The 14376-nt window shown below is 42.3% G+C and overlaps 1 protein-coding gene across 4 annotated transcripts in view; it reads left to right on the forward strand.

Moving 5' to 3' along the window:
• STAT1 (signal transducer and activator of transcription 1) overlaps positions 1 to 14376 on the forward strand; it is a 630302-nt gene that overhangs the window by 349005 nt on the left and 266921 nt on the right. For all 4 annotated transcript variants that reach the window (XM_073558164.1, XM_073558167.1, XM_073558166.1 and 1 more), the window contains exon 16: positions 9296 to 9394. In XM_073558164.1, the coding sequence (XP_073414265.1) occupies positions 9296 to 9394 (99 nt within the window). The remainder of the gene's footprint in view (positions 1 to 9295; positions 9395 to 14376) is intronic.

Here is a 14376-nt window from a genome sequence, read left to right on the forward strand (position 1 = left end):
TAACCCTGAATAACGTTCTGGAAAGGTCTCTCTCTCTCTCCTGTGGTTCCTTTAAATTTCTTCCACTTCCCGGCTGCAGCGGATCTGACCTAATAACAGATCCTGTGGCATCCGTTTGGCCCACAACGGAAACGGATCCATTTTTGTCACCTCTGGGGGATTTTGACTGACAAAAAAAGACGGAAATGTGAAACAGGCCTAAGCTTGACTTTAGAGGGGCATATAATCTGATACGGATCCAAGAGGGTGATGAGTGGAAAACGGCGTATTTAACGTCAGAGAGTTTATTTGAAAATCTTGTCTTGCCTTTGGAGTTAACCAATGCACCTGCAGTCTTTCAGAACTTTATGAATTACATTTTCCCTGATATTATTGGAAGGTTTATTGTGGTATACCTGGATGACATTCTAATTTTTTCGCCTGATCTGAATTCTCACTATGAGCATGGTCGATTTGTTTTACAGAAACTAAGGGAAAATTCTTTGTTTGCTAAATTGGATGAATATATATTTTTTCTGTTCATGAAATATCATTTCTGGGGTTCATTATGTCTGCTGAAGGGTTTAAAATGGACCCTGGGAATATGCAGGCAATAATTGATTGGGTTCAACCTCGTGATCTGAAAGCATTGCAATGATTCTTAAGGTTTGCTAATTACTACAGAAAGTTTATTAAGGGTTTTTCTCAGATAGTGAAACCCCTTACTGACCTCACACGAAAGGGGGCTAATCTACTGTTTGGCCATTGGAGGCTGTTGGCACCTTTAATAAATTAAAGGAGTGCTTCATGTCCGCTCCAGTGGTGATTCAACCTGATCTCCAGAAACCCTTCATTGTAGAGGTAGATGCCTCAGAGGTTGGGGTAGGAGCTGTTTTGTCTCAAGGTTCCAAAACTCTGACCAACTTGCATCCATATGCATTTTTCTCCAGGAAATTTTCCTCTGCTAAAAGAAATTATGATGTGGGGAATTGCAAGTTGCTTGCGGTCAAATTGGCTTTTGAAGAATGGAGACATTTTTTGGAGGGAGCTATTCATCCTGTTACTGTGGTGACAGATCATAAAAATTTAGCCTATCTTGAATCTACTAAATGTTTAACCCTAGACAGGCCAGATGGTCTTTATTTTTTCTAGATTCAATTTTTTTATCAAAATTATGTTAACTAAGAACCTTATATTATTTTGATGCACTATAGCTATTTAATGCAGGGTGTTTGTGTAAAGTGCCCAAGCGAAGTGGTCGTGGGCGAGTTGTTGATCCCACTTGTTCTTGCACTTTACAGACAACACGTGTCCCCTTCCGGTTGTGCTGCAGTGTGTGGAGTACATCACACATCTGGCCTGCGGCCTCTATTGGCTCCAGGTTTTCCTCTTCTGGAACCCTGGCAGCAATCAATCCAGGGGGAAACAATCAAACTTTTACTTAACAACTGGTAGTCTTTGCAAACAGGTATACTGGGTAAGGCCCCACGGGTTGTCTTCTTTCCCACATGTACCGGACACAACTTCAGCCCTGGTTCTCAGTATGAATGGAGGGTCCTCCTTGCTATCTTCCCTATCGCAAGGAATTACTCTCCACCACTTGCAGTGCACATATACTGTGCAGTATATAGACTGCTCAAAATAATATAGGGAACACAAACAGCCTGTTGCAAATGGAATAGTGTTCCCTTTATTTTTTGAGATATATATATATATACACTGTATATATACGGTGTACATATATACAGCTCTGGCAAATTAAGAGATCAATGCAAAATTTTCAGTTTGTCTGATTTTTCTCTTTATACGTATATTTTTTAGTAAAATGTAAATTGCTATTTTATTCTATAAACTACTGACAACATGTCTTTGAGAATCCAAGCACTAAATTTTGTATTTGTCAGAAAATGAGAAATGTTCAAAATAGCAAAAAATGCAGTGTTTGCAGACCTCAAATAATGCTAAGAAAACAAGTTCCTAATCATTTAGAAACAACAATACTAATGTTTTAACTCAGGAAGAGTTCAGAAATCAATATTTTGTGGAATAACCATGATTTTTAATCACAGCTTTCATGCGTCTTGGCATGCTTTCCACCAGTCTTTCACACTGCTTTTGGGTGACCTTATACCAGTCCTGGTACAAAAATGTAAGCAGTTCTTCTTTGTTTGATGGCTTGTGACTATCCATCGTCGGCCTCTTGATTACATTCCAGAGGTTTTCAACAGGCTTCAGGTCTGGAGATTGGGATTGCCATGACAGGGATTTGATGTGGTGGTCCTTCATTCACACATTGATTGACCTAGCTGTGTGGCATCGCTCATTGTCCTGCATGAAAAACCAGTCCTGAGTTGGAGAACATTGCCTGAGCAGAAGGAATCAACTGTTTTTCCAGGATAACCTTGAATGCTGCTTGATTCATACGTCCTTCGCAAAGATTAACCTGAACAATTACAGCCTTGCTGAAGCATCCCCAGATCATCATCGATCCTCCACCAAATTTCACAGTGGGTGCAAGACACTGTGGCTTGTACGTCTCACAAGGTCTCCATCAAACCATAAAACAACCAGGTTTTGGGCAAAGCTGAAAATTAGACTCATCAGAGAAGATTACCTTACTCCAGTCCTCTATGGTCCAATTGTTATGGTCTTTGGCAAACTTCAGCCTGGCTCTCCTTTGCTTTTCATTGACAGGCAGCACAGTGGCTCAGTGTCACCAAGGACAACATCTGCAAGTTTGTATGTTCTCCCCGTGTTTGCGTGGGTTTCCTCCGGGTACTCCGGTTTCCTCCCACACTCCAAAGACATACTGATAGGGAATTTAGATTGTGAGCCCCATCAGGGACAGTGATGAAAATATGTGCAAACTGTAAAGCGCTGCGGAATATGTTAGCGCTATATAAAAATAAAGATTATTATTATTATTATCCATCACATTCAAACCGGGGTCTAAGAATGTTAAGGCTTACGCTTTGTCTCGCAGCCTTGATTCTGTTTCTCCTCCAGAACCTCCATCCTCCATTCTTTCTCTAGAATTTGTGATTTCTATGGCATCCTCAGAATTGGAAGCTGAAATTCGTGAGGTCCAGTCGTTGGCCCCATCTGCTACTCTTGAATTTAAATTATTTATGCCTGTGTATCTTAGGCTATGTCTATTGTAGGAATTTCATGACTCCGTCTTAAGTGGTCACCCGGGAGTCGCTGCTACACAGAAAGCTGTTGCTAGACTCTTTTGGTGTCCATCCATGCTTAACATAGTAACATAGTTATTAAAGTTGAAGGAAGACTTTAAGTCCATCTAGTTGAACCCATATCCTATCCTAACTTGCCCTAACATGTTGATCCAGAGGAAGGCAAAAAAAACCATGTGGCAAACAGTAAACTTCATATTGGGGAAAAAAATTCCTTCCCAACTCCACATACGGCAATCAGACTAGCTCCCTGGATCAACGCAATATCATGGAAACTAGTGTATATAAACTGTAATATTATACTTTTCAAGAAAGGCATCCAGGCCCTTCTTAACTTTTAGTAGAGAATCACTCATTACAACATCATATGGCAGAGATTTCCATAGTCTCACTGCTATTGCAATAAAGAATCCGCGTCTGTGAGTATGCTTAAACCTTCTTTCCTCCAGACGTAGAGGATGCCCCCTTGTCCCTGTCACAGGGTCTAAAGGCCCCGTCACACATAACGACTCACCAGCGATCCCGTCAACGATATCAACGTGTCAGGATAGCTGGTAAGTTGCTATGTGATCGCTGGTGAGCTGTCAAACAGACAGCTTCACCAGCGATCAGTACAGCGACGCCGAGCTCGCGGCATCGCTGTGTTCGTTAGTTACCAGCGCGCTGATGCGCGCTGATGCAGGGAGCTGGTAACTAACTTACGCACGTCCCTTGGATACCCGATGTGTACGTTAGTTACCAGCTGATCGCTGGTCTCCCACCTGACACACGCAGCGATGAGTGCTGGCCAGCGGGAGACCAGCGACCAAAGAAAAGTCCTCGGCTTTCCTACAGCGATCAGCGATACCGGCATGGGGGCCGGTCGCTGATCGCTGTCACACACAGCAATCTCGCTGGTGAGATCGCTGTTGTGTCACAAAACTTGTGACTCAGCAGCGTTCTCGCTAGCGAGATCGCTATGTGTGACGGGGCCCTAAGAGTAAAAAGATCATTAAAAACGTCTTTGTACTGTCCCCGCATATATTTTTACATTGTAATAAGATCAACCCTAAGCCTTTGTTTTTTTGCGACAAAAACTAAATAAGTGTAATAACCTGTCTTGGTATTGTAGACCCATCCCGATTTCCTAATAACCTTGGTCGATCTTCTCTGCTCCTGCTCAAGTTCAGCTATGTCTATGTCTGTCTATGACAGTTTTGTCCAGTGTTTTACAATTAAGCACATAATTATACATCTTGTTTGTTCTACATTTATCCCCATTAAAGCTCATTTGCCATTTTTCAGCCCAAGCTTCTAGTTTACATAAATCCTCCTGTAATATAAAATTGTCCTCCTCTGTATTGATTACCCTGTAGAGTTTAGTGTCATCTGCAAATATTGAAATTCTTCTCTCTATGCCCCCTACAAGGTCGTTAATATATATGTTAAAAAGATGCAGGCCCAATACTGACCCCTGTGGTACCCCACTGCTAACCGTGACCCAGTCCGAGTGTGCTCCATTAATAACCACCCTTTGTTTCCTATCCCTGAGCCAGCTCTTAACCCACTTACACATATTTTCCCCTATCCCCATTGTTCTCATTTTATGTATCAACAAACAGGTCATGGGGTATGGGAAAAAAAGCTGAAATGGATGGGATAGATAATTAGATATAGATGAAACACTGGCAATTAATCTGCGGCGTACAGTAAAATCACATCTATCTTTCTATCTAAGAAAAGCCAGCAATTCAGCAGCCACGTACTGTAAAATCACAGCAGGAGCCGACAGCATAAAATAGATGGATTACACAGTATATACACATAGAATTGATAGTTATACAGATGTCAGTGACATATACAATTAGTGCAGTGTGGGCAGCTTACTATACATGTATTTAATTAAAAGATTACCGTATATACTCGAGTATAAGCCGAGATTTTCAGCCCATTTTTTAGGGCTGAAAGTTCCACTCTCTCGGCTTATACTTAAATCATATACCAGGGGTTGGTGGGGGAGGGGGAGCACGGGTGTCAGATCATACTCACCCCCTCCTGGCACCGTCTCTGCAGCCCCTGCTTCTCCCATAGTCTCAGGCGGCTGTGTTCAGCGGTCACGTGGTACCGCTCATTAAAATCACGAATATGCGCATATTAATGACTTTAATGAGTGGTACCATGTGACCGCTGAACACTGGAATAGCTGCTGTGCCAGAGACCACGCCAGGAGGGGGTGAGTATGATGGGGTAGGACGGGGGGAGCCATGCTATATTCACCTGTCCCTGTTCCACCTCTCCGCATCCTCTGGCTGTGACGTTCAGGTCAGAGGGCACGTTGACGTGGTTAGTGCGTGCCCTCTGCCTGAACAGTCGCTGACAGAGGACCCGGGAGGCAGAGTGGCACGCAGCGTTGGAACGGAGACAGGTGAATATCGCAGATGCCGGGGCCCTGAGCCAGCGGTGACACCAGAACCTGGCCCCCATAGCTCGTCGGTGTCCCCGCCTGCTCAGGTCACCGGAACCTGGCCCCCAGCGACGAGAGGTGAATATGTCATTTTTTTTTTATTCTCAGCAGCAGCATATGGGGCCATAACCTTTATGGAGCAGCATATGGGGCCTTAACCTTTATGGAGCATCTTATGGGTCCATCAACCTTTATGGAGCAGCGTATGGGGCATATTCTATCTAGCATCTTATGGGGCCATAACCGTTATGGAGCAGCATATTGGGCATATTATTTTATAGAGCTTCTTATGGGGCCATAACCTTTATGGAGCAGCATATGGGGCATATTATTCTATGGAGCATCTTATGGGGCCATTATGAACTGTATGGAGCATTATATGGGGCTCTTGATTCAATATGGATATTCAAAAACATTTAACCTACTGATATCTCAATTAATTTTTATTTTTGAGATTTACCAGTAGCTGCTGCAGTTTCCACCCTAGGCTTATACTCGAGTCAATAAGTTTTCCCAGTTTTTTGTGGCAAAATTAGGGGTCTCGGCTTATACTCGGTCGGCTTATACTCGCGTATATACGGTATTTCACAAAAAAAATGGTGTTGGCTTCCGCATAATTTTTTTAACCAGCAGAGGGAAAGCTGACGGATAGGGGCAGATGTTTATTGTCTGAGAAAAGGATAAAATACCCATGGAGCTTCCCAGGCAATTAATATCTGCTGACAGCTGCATACTTAGCCTTTACTGGTTATTAAAATGGAGACCCTAAAAAAATGGCGTAGGGTCCCCCTATGATTAATAACCAGCAAAGGCTATGCAGGCAGCTGTGGACTGATATTAATAGCCTAGGAAGGGGCCATGGATACTGCCCCCAAGGCTAAAAATATCAGCTCTCAGCCACCCCAGAAAAGGCGCATCTCTAAGATGTGCCAATTCTGGCAATTAGCTTCGCTCTTTGTTAAATATAGTGTACTTATTTAGTATATTTATTTATTCAGGACTTCTTACCAGATTCGATACTCTAAAGAAAATGTCATGATGTTTCTTATAAAGAAAAAGTAGTGGTTTATTGGATTGTCCACCAAAAAGCACCATTGCAGCAAAACATAAAATGGATGAAATAGTTACGAAGAGATTGTCCATTTGTCCATATCAAAGTTTGTACCCCAATTTTCCTGGGATCCTGAATGGTAGTCTGCGTCTGTCTCTTTCATAAGCATGGTTGAATAAAGAAACATGTGATTATCTAACCACCTGTCAATCTGATGTCTGTGTGAAGTGTGAGCAAAGTGTGTCTGAAGAGAGCGAAGTGAGCCCCCCTTCCTGTGGGTCATGTGTTATATACGTCCCACAGAGCACGTGTTCTCTATATATGGTGTTAACATTTATCATGGGGTAAATATACAGAAATAACCTGTCGGCATGTGCGCAGTACAAAATTGAGAATATGAATAATTAATATTTAACACTCTTCCCACTTGCCCTGTAGCGGTGGCAAGTGGGGTGATAATTGGGAGTTTGACGTCGTGTTTGTATTGTCAGGTGACATCAAGCCCAGAGGTTAGTAATGGAGAGGAGTCAATAAGATGCCCCTATTACTAACCCCATAGTCATAATGTATAAAAACACAGACATACAGAAAAACATACATCGCCTATTCCACCGAAGCCATGGCCTTTTGCAAAAGAGTTAAAATAAAAAAAAGCAATAATATTCCTCACCTTTCTGCAGAGAAGATGATATTTCATTTGTCCCATGCCGGGTCTAGCTCTGATATATCTAGATGGCAGTCTGCATGGTTGCATGATGCAACCATATAGCCTGCCATCCAGCAGAGACACTGAGCAGCATGGGCTTTCGCTGCTCAGTGTCTCGTGGTGAACTCGTAGGACCTGTCTGAAGTTCTCACGCATCCGGTGCCATCAAAAAGATCCTGGGAATTCACAGCCAATGAACTCACTTCCCCCATCTGACGTCAGCGTGAGCTCCCATAGAAGTTTTCCCATGACGCTCACGCTAACGTCAAATCAGTACCAGAGAAGTCAGTGACCGTGTGTGTAATACTTGTGGCAACCGTATGCTGCAGAAGTACCACATGGAGGGTGCCAGGGAAGCAGCGGTACAGTAAGTGCTGTTCCCTGGCGCTGAAGATGAATCTCATCATTCAGCCCTGCTCTGCCGACGATCAGCATGAGCAAAGGAGAATGAGAGTTGTATTCAAATGAGAACAATGAAAGCAGGTGGTGGCTGATCGGACTATAACTCCCATCAGCCTAGACCTGCTGCCGCTAATAATAGTGAGAGCAGGAGCGGCTCCTGCACTATAAATAAATAAATGAATGAATGAAAAACCCGGCGTGGGTTCCTCTGTATTTCCTATAACCAGCCAGGCAAAACTGACAGCTGGATCTGCAACCCTCAGCTGTCAGTGTTAGCAAGGCTGGTTATCAAGAATAGAAGGGTCCCCACGCCGTATTTTTTAATTATTTAAATAAATAGTTTTAAAAAAAAAAACCCGTGGGGTCCCAACGTTTTTTTGGTAACCTGCCTTGCTAAAGCAGATGGCTGGTATTCTCAGGCTGGTAAGGGGCCATGGATATTGACCCCCCCAGCCTAAAAATAGCAGCCTGTAGCCGCCAAGAAAAGGCACATCTATTAGATGCGCCTATTCTGGTGCTTTGTCCAGCTCTTCCCACTGGCTCTGTAGCGGTGGCACGTGGTATTCATATTTGTGGGGTTGACGTCACCTTTGTATTGTCAGGTGACATCAAGCCCACTGCATAGTAATAGAGAGGTGTCTATAAGACACCTATCCATTGCTAATCCTATAGTTATATGGTAAATAAAGACACAGCCAGAATGCCGTAATCCATGTCTTGTTGATTAATAGTTTTCAACCTGAACGGTGCCAAGATGTGACCATCCAGGCTGAGAACCACTGGTGAATGAGCTGCTGCAAGCGTAGCCTCAGTGACTAGCGGTGACATCATCGATGTTACCTTCGGTTACTGAGGCTACGTTCTGGGGCGCAGTTGTTAAATGTTGTTGTCAGGGATTGACAGCAGCGTATAACTTGTTAAAAGCAGTGGGTGGATCGCAATTCCACCTGCTGCTGTAAGAGGCACATGACAGCTGATCGTATCAGCTGTCACTTCCTGGGAAAGATGCGGGTTCAGCGCCTCAGCCAGCAGCAAATGCAGGGAGATGACCTTGGATGTACTTTTACATCCAAGTTCGTAGAGGACTTAAGTGCATACAAGTTCAAAGTTTGAAAATTGCTAATTTTTCAAAAGGTTCATCAAATTTCCAATTTTTTCATTAATAGATGTAAATCATATCGACCTAAATTTGTCAATAACATAAATTATAATGTGTCTAAAAAATAACAGCGTCACAAACACTGTAGCGTCACAATCCTCCATTGAATTATTCGAGAGTTATTACCTCATAAAGTGATGTTGTACAGAATTGGAAAATTTGACCTTGTCAGGTGGAAACAGGCTGGGGGTGAAGGGGTTAAATTAAAAGGGCTGATTGGTACCTTTTAAGTAGATAATGCAGTTGTCAAGTAATGTTTAATATTGAACTTATGAATTAACTGTTACAAATGAATACATTTACATACAACATATTTCATCTCAGAATTAATTGAAATGTTTTTGTTTCAATTTTTTTTCAATAGACTGCATCACTTCCTATTGTCGTAATTTCCAATGTAAGTCAGCTTCCTAGTGGATGGGCTTCTATTTTGTGGTACAATATGCTTACTTCAGAAACAAAGGTATGTTTATGTCTGTAAACTAAAAATTGGTGCACACTGCAAGCTGTTATGGTTAAAGAGGACCTGTCACTTGTCATAAAATTGTACTATTTTTCTTTCTATAATTGCCACTGTTCTCTTGTATCTGGTGTTGTTTTTCTTTTCTTCCCCTTAAAAATCCCTTTTCCTAAGATATGGCCATTCTTCTCTGTATGTAAATACAGCCTTTTTAACCGAGTAGCGCTGTCCTATCACTTCTCTATTGGAATCTTCTTGAGAACCACACCCAATTGCTGATATCATCTTAACCTGATGGTGTTAACTATCTAACTTTAAAGATACAAAGTAGAGAAATACTGGAAAGGCACAAAGCACAAACTAGGGTCTTATCTGTGTAGCAATGTTAAAAAATTGCACAATGGTGCTTACCTGGTTGGGTTGCTTGGTAATCCACAAGCAGATGAAAGTGCAGCTAATCGAAAAACAAATGGGTTAACTCTGTGATGCCGAATGAGAAGGATAAAGGATGCCAATTCGAGTATAAGTGGTTTATTCGTCAAAGCTTTTTGAAGTATAAAACTTCCTCTTCTGGACAAACACAATAGCTATTGTTCTGCCTTCATACATGTTGACACGGTGTGCACTCTAGCATACAGCATAAACCACCTTCTATCTTCCAAAATAAGCAGACTGTTCTCTGTAGTCTAACTTGTTTATTGGTGAAGAGTATAGAACATGTGGTAAAACTATAAAGAATACAAACGACATGGGTAAATATTGGGCAGATGATCACACAGCTAAACACAATTGCAGGAAGTTTATAGTGTGATGCAAACTTTACATAGAAACACACAGGTGTCTAATTACATCTGCTGTGCACTGGCTGCCATACAGTTAATAACATCTCTGAACAAAGCTGCATTGCAAGAAAGATATTAATCTTACCAGATATGCTTTACCCAGATAACGAACTCAAGTAGGGGAGTTACAGGAGGACAGATAAACACGTGTGTCCTTATGAAATACACAAAAGGAAATGGCATCTCCCTCATCCCAGAATACATTGCTTCATTCCCACAGTGCATTGCTTCTGTTAAAGACACAGACTGTAAAGCTATTTAAGACACAGCTATAAATTCAGCCACCACTAGATGGTGCTAACTAAACCAGCACATAATACAAACGTAATTTGCCCTATGTTCAGAGGGCAGAACAGCTATTAACTATCTAACTTTAAACTATCACCTCTTTCAATATCTGACCACCATCTACTTTACATTCTCAACCTGGGTCCCTTCAACTGCCTCCAAAGTCCAGTAATTAGCTCACCCACTACAGAAACCTCTTACACCTAGACATTCACACACTCTCTGCAGTGTTTGAGCTATCGGCCATATCAGAGACACCCATTTGTGGGCCGCTTTTTTCAAATTCTATACATACATAGATTGACACATCACAGGCTGCGCAACAGTGCAATAAATGTAATATAAATAAACATAATCTAATATCTTCAATAGTACTTTATTGTGTACTAACGAGATGCAAAAACATCAAGACAGTCTTGTAAAAATACATAGTAACATAGTAACATAGTTATTAAGGTTGAAGGGAGACTTTAAGTCCATCTAGTTCAACCCATATCCTATCCTAACTTGCCCTAACATGTTGATCCAGAGGAAGGCAAAAATAACCCATGTGGCAACAGTAAGCTTCACATTGGGGAAAAAAATTCCTTCCCGACTCCACATATGGCAATCAGACTAGCTCCCTGGATCAACGCAATATTAAGGAGACTAGTGTATATACCCTGTAATATTATACTTTTCAAGAAAGGCATCCAGTCCCTTCTTAAATTTTAGTAGTGAATCACTCATTACAACATCATATGGCAGAGAGTTCCATAGTCTCACTGCTCTTACAGTAAAGAATCCGCGTCTGTGAGTATGCTTAAACCTTCTTTCCTCCAGACGTAGAGGATGGGTATTTCTCATTTTACTGATATCCCTAGCTATCCTTTACAGCTCTTTGAGTCAGACATTGACCTACAGGATAGCTACAGTAACTACATGTGGAACTAGAGAGACAGTTTTTTGGATTTTGAGAGGATCCATTGTACTTGGTGTGATAGATAATTTAAGGGATTGTCTTGCCTTCTGTATTTAGGAGCACACCGCTTCCTTGTCTTTTGCTTCTAGCTTGCTGAGGGAAGAAGAGGGATGGTGAACTTATGATGATTGTCAGTTCGCAGGCGCATCTGGGGCACTGAAGTTGTCCATATCACGAAATATGGCCAGTTCTAGAGCTTAGCTTACATGCTCTATAGCAGTGGTGCCCCACTTTTCTTACCTTAAGAGCTACATTTCAGTTCTCATGAAAGGTCATATCCAGAGTCCCCTGAGTTGGGACATCAATCTCTTGCTTGTCCCCCTTCCACCACAGTAATGACACCTAGTGCCCCCATAACTGGTATAATGACATTCACAGCTTTCCAATAGAAATCACCCCAAGGCTGTATACTACAGCCACAGGATTCCCACCTTATCCACCTTCGGTGTTCTCACAACAAGCATTCCCATCACACTATCTCTTCCATCTTCAAGCACCTTCTCTGGCGGGACATAGCATCCTATAACAAGGCCAGGATATGCTCATTCACTTCTGCTCTTCTGTGCAGGGCTTCTCACAAAAGTTACCACCTGAAAACCTATTCATAGCTGTTTATAGGACCTTGTCCTAATCTACCAAGCAATAGGGTTTTATCCAATGGAGATAAAGTTGTTTAACCCCTTTACCCCCAAGGGTGGTTTGCACATTCATGACCGGGCCAATTTTTACAGTTCTGACCACTGTCCCTTTATGAGGTAATAACTCTGGAACGCTTTCATGAATCCCGGTGATTCTGACATTGTTTTTTTGTGACATATTGTACTTCATGTTAGTGGTAAAATTTAATTCATATAACTTACATTTATTTGTGAAAAAAATGGAAATTTGGCAAAAATTTTGAAAATTTTGCAATTTTCCAAATTTGAATTTTTATGCCCTTAAATCACAGAGATATGGCACACAAAAAACTTAATAAATAACATTTCCCACATGTTTACTTTACATCAGCACAATTCTGGAACCAAAATTTAAAAGTTGACCAGCGATTTCTCATTTTTACAACACCATTTTATTTTTAGGGACCACATCACATTTGAAGCCACTTTGAGGGGTCTATATGATAGAAAATACCCAAAAGTGACACTATTCTAAAAACTTCACCCCTCAAGGTGCTCAAAACCACATTCAAGAAGTTTATTAACCCTTCAGGTGCTTCACAAGAATTTTTTAAATGTTTAAAAAAAAAAAAATTAACATTTAACTTTTTTTCACAAAAAAATTACTTCAGGTCCAATTTTTTTTATTTTACCAAGGGTAACAGGAGAAATTGGACTGCAAAAGTTATTGTGCAATTTGTCCTAAGTACGCTGATGCCTGATATGTGGGGGGAACCACTGTTTCGGCGCATGGTAGAGCTCAGAAGGGAAGGAGCGCCGTTTGACTTTTTCAATGCAAAATTGGCTGGAATTCAGATCGGATGCCATGTCACGTTTGGAGAGCCCCTGATGTGCCTAAACAGTGGAAATCCCACACAAGTGACCCCATTTTGGAAACTAGACCCCCCCAAGGAACTTATCGAGATGTGTGGTGAGCACTTTGTACCCCCAAGTGCTTCACAGAAGTTTATAACTTAGAACCAAAAAAATAAAATCATATTTTTTTTCCACAAAAAGGATATTTTTGCCCCCAATTTTTTATTTTCCCAAGGGTAACAGGAGAAATTGGACCCCAAAAGTTTTGCAATTTGTCCTGAGTAGGCTGATACCACATATGTCGGGGTAAAACACTGTTTAGGAGCATGGCAGACATATCACTTGACATATTTAAAGTGATACATGAGAAATATACCCGAAATAGTCCAGAAATCTGTCAGTCGGTAAGACTAACAGCTGCTTTCTTACGTTACTTGTGGGGTTTTTTTTTACCCTGCTCTTTAACCATGCTCACATTTGCCATCACCGTTTTTGCTCCACTAATCTTCACTCTCCTTCACTAACCACAAACCCCTGCACCCTCGAACCAAATAACTATCCCCCCTCTCTCTTATCCCCCACCTCGCTTTATCTGCAGACATACTCCTTAACCTCAGACCTCTCCTACTAACATACAATACAAGACGATCACTCTCCTTCACCCACCTGCTTTCCCTTTCTCTGCTTCTTCTCACTGCTGGTGACATATCCCCCAATCCTGGCCCCCCCTGCCTCATACATCCCACTAATCCTCACCCCTATCTTTCTCACACTAAGACAAACTACCGAAATCCCTTACACTTAAAACCTGTGCCACTGACCCCTTCCCTCCCGCACCCTCTCTCTGGAGCACTTTGGAATGCTCGCTCCATCTGCAACAAGCTCCACGTGATCCACGACCTCTTTACCTCCCGCAAACTTTCCTTCCTGGCCCTCACTGAGACCTGGCTGACACCCCTTGACACGGCCTCCCCGGCCGCACTGAGTTATGGCGGCCTCCACTTTACCCACGCTCCTCGCCCTGGCAGCAGACAAGGTGGAGGAGTGGGTTTCCTCCTTTCTAAATACTACTCCTTCAACCCTATCCAACCCCCTCCCTCCCTTATCCTCCCTTCTTTCGAGGTTCACTCTGTCCGTATTTACTCTACCTCTAATCTCTAAATGGCTGTCATATACCGACCACCGGGCTCAGCCACTGCCTTCATCGACCAATTCTCCACCTGGCTCCTCCACTTTTTCTCTTCTGACATCCCCACCAACATCATGGGGGACTTCAACATCCCCATTGACACCCACCAGCCAGCAGCCTCCAAACTCCTGTCACTTACCTCATCCTTTGGACTTACTCAGTGGTCCACCACAGTCACCCACACAGATGGACATACACTAGACCTCATCTTCACCCGCCTCTGTTCCCTATCT

This window comes from Dendrobates tinctorius, unplaced genomic scaffold, assembly GCF_039654945.1.
Source record: "Dendrobates tinctorius isolate UK_male_01 unplaced genomic scaffold, ASM3965494v1 ptg000254l, whole genome shotgun sequence".
Lineage (NCBI taxonomy): Eukaryota > Metazoa > Chordata > Amphibia > Anura > Dendrobatidae > Dendrobates > Dendrobates tinctorius.